Source organism: Hylobates moloch, unplaced genomic scaffold, assembly GCF_009828535.3.
Source record: "Hylobates moloch isolate HMO894 unplaced genomic scaffold, HMol_V3 SCAFFOLD_1, whole genome shotgun sequence".
NCBI classification, from domain to species: domain Eukaryota; kingdom Metazoa; phylum Chordata; class Mammalia; order Primates; family Hylobatidae; genus Hylobates; species Hylobates moloch.
Genome location: NW_026652276.1, coordinates 224047218 through 224054164, shown reverse-complemented (window position 1 = coordinate 224054164; position 6947 = coordinate 224047218). Strand labels below are relative to the sequence as shown.

The following is a 6947-nucleotide window of genomic DNA, read 5'->3' as shown; positions in this document are numbered from 1 at the left end:
GAGAAGGGCTTGGATTCAGTATAGGAAAGCTGCTCCCAATTGTTCTCAGGATTTTATCGTTATTTTATTGTCATTGCCTCCTGCCTCTAATCTGCTGTCCTGAACAAAACCAGGAGAGGTGTGGGAGAGAAGGATGTGAGTCTGCTGTCTCTGGCCCTGGGAGACAAAACTCCGAACCTGGAGAGGCAGTCAGTTAGCACTGATGGCAACTGGTATCTCTGCTGCTGAACCCTGAGGTACAGTGATGGTGATCAGAGGCAGAGAGCCATGCCTGCATCTCTTTTGGGAGTTGTGACCTGGAGCCCATGAGGGAGGGAGGGTCAGTGAGTGAGCATGAAGCAGAGATGGATATTTAGGAATGTCCGCCTCAATGGCCCTCCTAAGAAAACCATGACGCTGGCCAGACTAAAGCAGAAGCTGAGGTGGAAAGAGCACTTGTGAACAGCTGCCGTCTTGGATGACTGGTCTTCTTCTTGCTGGGCCATGTCCACCACCTGCCACATCTCACCCACTGAGGAGGCCACAAAGTGCTCTTCGAACTGTTCTTGATTCTGTTCTGGAACAGGGGAAAAGGACGAGGACTGAGCCCTGACCCTGGCCTAAACCAGAAAGGATAAGTTAGAATAGGAAAAACACATTGAAGCCTAGGGCTGCAGTCCCAGTTGCCCACGTCCTTGGCCTTGACCAGAGAGGGGATGCTCTTTCTAGAGGTTTTTTCTGATCTGTGTTCAACCATAGCCCCAACTCAAACACACACACACACACACACACACACACACACACACACACACACCATTCCTAAGGCTAGCTGCCTCCTCTAGGGCTTCAACATTGGGGGAGTCAGGGGCCACCTTGAAGCCTGACAAAAGCCAGCCAAATGCACCATGCTTACACACACAGAAGTTGCATGCAAGCTCAGCTGGCCCATGGTGAGCCCTGACACTATTATTTCACATGATAACCATCAACGGCTGGAGTTACCCCCCATAAACCAGACCTCTGTCAGGTCTCACCCTAGCCTCATCAGTGACCTGAGGCCTGGCCTCACACAGACCTCACCCTGAGCCTCCAGACTCTCCTGTCTTTTTTTCCACCTACCTGCAGAGGGCATTTTCTCTGTCTGGCTCCCATCTTTGGGGCCTGGGCTCCCGTTCAGAGGCTTCACCTGCAGCAGCAGCAAGATGGGAACCAGGAACACTGCCCTGCAGAGCTGGGGGGCCAGGGGAGGCATGGACCTGCCCACCCGCTGCCTTCGGCCGCCCCCTACTCCCAGTGCCCAGCAGGATCCGTGCACCTCCTGCCCCATTCCTGTCCTGGCCCTCAACCCTTTCCAGGGGCATTTTCTCCCCTTCCTCTGACTTCACATGTTCTGTGACATCACAACCATGGGCCTGACCTTCATTCCGGCTCACTAGAGCATTCCATGGCGAGGTACCAGAATGGAGCACAGCCAGCAGGGATGGCAGAGGCTTCCAAGATGACTACAGTGGGTCATCCTGTATTTAGCAACAGAAATGACTTAAGAGCTTGCAATGTACATTCGTATCCATTATACCATTAGATCCACGTAGCAACCAGGACTGCAAAATCATAGTGTTCTCATATCTATTACATTCATAAGGAAACTGAGGCTCACAGAAAAAATGACTCTCTCACTCAAAATCACCCAAATATTAAGGGGCAGAAAAGGACTCTTGATTAACTTTTACTTTTTTTTTGGAGACGGAGTCTTGCTCTGTCACCCAGGCTGGAGTGCAGTGGCGCGATCTCGGCTCACTGCAAGCTCTGCCTCCCGGGTTCATGCCATTCTCCTGCCTCAGCCTCTCCCAGTAGCTGGGACTACAGGCGCCACGCCGGTTAATTTTTTGTATTTTTAGTAGAGACGGGGTTTCACCGTGGTCTCGATCTCCTGGCCTCATGATCCGCCCACCTCGGCCTCCCAAAGTGCTGGGATTACAAGCATGAGCCACCGCGCCCGGCCTTAACTTTCACTTTTAAATATGATATCTTCCCACTATTCTGTGGCCTTTCTGTAACAAGAGTGGTTTGCATAGGATGAGGCCCAGAACAGATGTGCCAGCCAGGATTCTCAAGTCGTGGGCATGAACATGCTGCTCTACATGAAGCATGGGTCTGCCAGAAAATAAAGATGGGAGGAGCATAGGGCAAGGATGGGTAAGAGCACATGCTGTGTGTGTGTATAAAAGACACAGAGACAGAGACAGGCATAGACAGGCAGAGACAGACAGAGACATAGAAAAAGAGAGAGACCGAGACAGGCAGAAACTGAGGGGTAGAGACAGAAAGAGAGATAGAGATGCAGAGACAGAGAGACAGATGAAGGGAGAGTGAACAGAGAGAGAGAGAGAGACAAAGAGCAGGGTGCCTTGCAGCTGGTAGAGCCCATTCACACCCTCTCTTCACCCTCCCCTGGTTTTCCCACTTTTCTAGCCTTTGCCCTCTTGTACCACCAGGTTGGAACACCCTCTTCTTTCATTTTACACCTTTCTGCACTCTTAGACAGAAAGAAAAGGTTGTTAGAGGCTCATATCCCACCTCATTGCTTGGCGGAAGGATTTAGAGTCTGCAGAGAAGCCACAGTGCGGCAGGGAGTCTAAGATCCCAAAAAACAGATCTGGGAGAATCCTGCCTCAGTACTTGTTGCCCTATGCCTATGTCTCTGTGCCCATGAGCACAGATCTGTTGGCAGTAACCGGCTGTGGGTAACCACCCCCAACTGCTTCTTGGGCAGAGATGGTTGGAGGGTTGTGAGTTAGGGAGACAGAATGAAGGCCTTTTTTTGAAAACCAGCAACAGAGACATAGGCCATTGGATGCAGGATGGCTGCTAAGACAGGTAAGAGAAGACTTTAGTCACTCCTGAACTCTCATAACCAGTTCACACCGCTCCTGCTCATCCATGCATACCAGACCTGAATGAAACACCACATGCAGGTCCAAGGACACTGCCGAGACAGGCACCCTTTCTGCAAGAGGGAACTGCAGACAGAGAAACACACAAGGAGATGCTTTCCCACAGAGGTTACTCGTGTTAGCAGACATGCTCACATGGATGCTCTCGCATACAGCAGACACCATCTCTTACACACTTCCTGATGGTCCAAGCCAGATGACGAGGGACTAGGGAGTGGTACAGGAGGTCACTTGAAGGTGAGTAAGGAAAGATTCAAGTAGGCAGGTGACCCTGCTCACCCCTACCTTGAACCCATTGACGTGAGATCCAAACAATGACGCTTGAATGGAAAAAACCATCACTAATCTCCTCCCTCCTGGCTATTTTGGGGGAGGAGCCTCTTGGTTTCCTGGCAAAAAGAGAAGCCATCTCCAGCCATCTCTGTGGGAATGAATGGGGAGGGCGGCTGGGGTGAGAATTGCCTCCCGGGCAGGCGTGAGTGGAAATAACTGAGTTGTTTCCATTACTTCCATTTCCTTACCACCACCACCCACCTGACCCCCGCAGTGTTAAAAGAGATAAATTCGTGCAGAAAACAGGGAATCCCTTAAATATTTTTTCTTATTCCAAAGGTATAAAATGTAGAAAAATACAAAACCCCAAAAAGGCTAATAATTCCACCATCCATTGATAATCACTTTTTTTTGTGTGTGAGATGGAGTCTCATTCTTGTTGCCCAGACTGGAGTGTAATGGCATGATCTCAGCTCACCCACAACCTCCGCCTCCTGGATTCAGGTGATTCTCCTGTCTCAGCCTCCCGAGTAGCTGGGATTACATGCATGTGCCACCACACCCAGCTAATTTTGTATTTTTAATAGAGAAAGGATTTCTTTCTGTTGGTCAGGCAGGTCTTGAACTCCCGACCTCAGGTGATCTGCCTGCCTCGGCCTCCCAAAGTGCTGGGATTACAGGTGTGAGCCACTGCGCCTGGCCACAATTAGTTTTAAGGTATGGTATTTGAATCCTTTTCTTTCTTTCTATTTTTTTTTGTTTGTTTGTTTGTTTGTTTGTTTTTTTTGAGACGGAGCCTCTCATATTGTCACCTGGGCTGGAGTGCAATGGCGTGATTTCGGCTCACTGCAACCTCCACCTCCCAAGTTCAAGTGATTCTCTTGCCTCAGCCTTCTGAGTAGCTGGGATTGCATGTGCCTGCCACCAGGCTCAGCTAATTTTTTTTGTAGAGACGGGGTTTCACTATGTTGGCCAGGCTGGTCTCAAACTCCTGACCTCGTGATGCGCCCGCCTCAGCCTCCCAAAGTGCTGGGATTACAGGCATGAGCCCCCGCGCCCGGCCCTGAATCCTTTTCCTAGATGGCTGTGGCCACGTGGGGTGGGAGTGTAATTCTTAAAAATGGAAATCTAGGTATTATGTTTCCTCCTCCTCTTGATTATGTTAGAATAAGAGGTTAGGCTGCTTTGGCGTGAAGAGTTCTGGGACCTGACGGTGTACTTTGGTGCCCCCAACCCAGTTCTCCCGGGTGCCTGGAGGCATTACTGACCGTGCATCAGTGGCAGGGAAGCTGCTCTCTGAAGGGGAGAGTTTGTAGGCGTCCTCACTTGCAGAAAGCTGAGAGAGGCATGAAAAGAAAGGAGAGAAAAGAAAAAATAGAATGGTGGTGTTGAATATCACAAGAGGAAGAAATAGTAGGGAGAGAAGGCAAGGAGAGAACAGGAGAGACTCCAAATCTCTGGTCTACCAGCTGGGACTGCGGGGGGACACCATGGTCCTCACCCAGGCTACTTGTCCATGCCCTTCCCACTGGGGAGGACAAGGTAGGCAGAGAAGGGCAAGTGAGAAGGCGAAGGCCCAGGGATGGCGGTGGGGGGGCCTGAGCATTGGGCCTCCCCTTTCTCTTCCCCAGACCCCTGGACAATGCCCTTGGCGGCAAGTCCCTGTACACCTGCTCTGTGCAGCTCAGACTGGGCCAGCCTCCTCCCCTGCCGGCCCCCCATGTCCCAACCCCCCCGCCCCAGGACCAGCTTTATGGGTTGTAGTTTCCTTGGCAGGTGCTCCTTTCCTGACTTGCCTCGCTTATCAAGGCATCTACAACCCCCACCTCACCCTTATCACTCCCTCCATCTCCTTAGACTGGAAGTCACTCCACAAGGGCGTCACCCCCAGCGAGGCAGAAAAATGTCCCACAAGTTGAGCCCTCCCCACTCCCAGTGAGAACATAATTCCACCGTATCTTTTTTTTTTTTTTTTAACTTTTCCTTTTGGCTTTTAATAAGAAAAAGATCCAGATTTTCCCCCTTTTGAAACATCAATGAATAGTAGCTCCTCTTAGTTTCCTTATTTATTTTCCTTTCAATTCTTGTCCTTCTCTAAAGGTTATTTTGTCCATCCCTCAATCTTGGGAGCAGATCTCTCTTTCTTACAACAAAAGAAGGGGGCAGTCCCCACTCCTCAAGACCCCCAGAGGGAGGGTCCCAGCATATCCTCACACTGGTCTCTCACATCTTTACAGCCAAAAGATTCCCAAGAAGCAATAAGGTCTGGAGAGTGGTTTGGAGCTGAGATCCCAAGTTCATGGCCAGTTACAGTCTTGCCACTAGCCATGGGACTTGGGGCCAACACACCCAAGAATTCTCACAGACAGAATTCTTCCTTGTTCTCATTTACCTGATAGGTCTATTGAGTGAATGCAATTCAATAATATTGATGTACCTCTTTGAAAACAATGAGAACAGAATTGAACAATGAGAACACTTGGACACAGGAAGGGGAACATCACACACCCGGGCCTGTCGTGGGGTTGGGGTAGTGGGGAGGGATAGCATTAGGAGATATACCCAATGTAAATGATGAGTTAATGGGTGCAGCACACCAACATGGCACATGTATACATATGTAACAAACCTGCACGTTGTGCACATGTACCCTAGAACTTAAAGTATAATAATAAAAAAAAAGAGAACATAAATACAAGCTATCATATAGAGTAGTCACCTTTTATCCTCAGGGGATACATTCCAAGACGCCCCAGTGGATGCCAGGAAACTTAGATAGCACCAAACTCTGTATATACTATCTTTTTTCCTATACGCACGTACGTACATACATACATACATACATACATACATACATACATACATACATACGATGAAGTTTAATTTATAAATTAGGCACAGTGAAGAGTTTAGGCCGGGCATAGTGGCTCACACCTGTAATCCCAGCACTTCAGGAGGCCGAGGCAAGCAGATCGCCTGAGGTCAGGTGTTCGAGACCAGCCTGACCAACATGGTGAAACCCTGTCTCTACTAAAAATACAAAAATTAGCCGGATGTGGTGGTGGGTGGATTACAGAAGCACCTGTAATCCCAGCTACTAGGGAGGCTGCGGCAGGAGAATAGCTTGAACCTGGAAGGTGGAGGTTGCAGTGAGCCGAGATCACACCATTGCTCTCCAGCCTGGGCGACAAAAGTGAAACTCCGTCTCAAAAAAAAAAAAAAAAGAGTTTAACAACAATAAAATGAAAATTATAATAATATAAAGTTGTGTGAATGCTCTCTTTCTCTCTCTCTCTCAAAATATGTTATAGTACTGTACTCACCTATTTTCCAACTGTGGCTGACCTTAGGTAACTGAACTGTCAGAGAGTGAAACTGTGGATAAGGGAAACTACTTAATATATAAAATATAATATAAAATATATAAAATAACGCAATATTACTCATTCCTCCTGGTGTTTCATTCCTGGAAAGAGTCCCAAACATGGAATCACGACTTTTTTGTCGTCTACCTTTGCTCAGTTTCTGCTGTTCAACCTCCATAGTAACTCGAGGCCCCCGGGGGCTCCTCTGACCTGCCTCCCCAGGTACAAGAGAGCTTGCTCGGTGACGCTCCAGGAAGCTGCCCAGTCAGTCATGAGGACTTCTCACAGAGAGGGGTTGGCCTGGGAAGTGGGGGTCAGAAACCCTCCTTTGAGGTACACGGTTGAGGACAGAGATGACCACAAGACACATAAATGG

The 6947-nt window shown here is 49.0% G+C and overlaps 1 protein-coding gene across 2 annotated transcripts; it reads right to left on the bottom strand.

Moving 5' to 3' along the window:
- Positions 1–9: 9 nt before the first annotated feature.
- On the bottom strand, positions 10–1348 carry LLCFC1 (LLLL and CFNLAS motif containing 1). 2 transcript variants are annotated; one of them, XM_032761996.2, is made up of 2 exons: positions 1099–1348; positions 10–556 (listed from the first exon to the last, which is right to left on the bottom strand). In XM_032761996.2, exons 1-2 carry the CDS (start codon positions 1304–1306, stop codon positions 321–323), a joined length of 444 nt encoding a protein of 147 aa, XP_032617887.1. In that variant the 5' UTR covers positions 1307–1348; the 3' UTR covers positions 10–320. The 2 variants fall into 2 exon arrangements, with proteins under 2 accessions (XP_032617887.1, XP_058283425.1); XM_058427442.1 differs by having other exon boundaries at positions 367–599; positions 1099–1312.
- Positions 1349–6947: the final 5599 nt, after the last annotated feature.

Coding starts and splice junctions, on each gene's coding strand:
- LLCFC1 (XM_032761996.2), bottom strand. CDS start 1,306: ATGGGGCAGGAGGTGCACGGATCCTGCTGGGCACTGGGAGTAGGGGGC. Junction 557..1,098: donor AGAGAAAATGCCCTCTGCAG/GTAGGTGGAAAA, acceptor CCCCTGTTCCAG/AACAGAATCAAGAACAGTTC.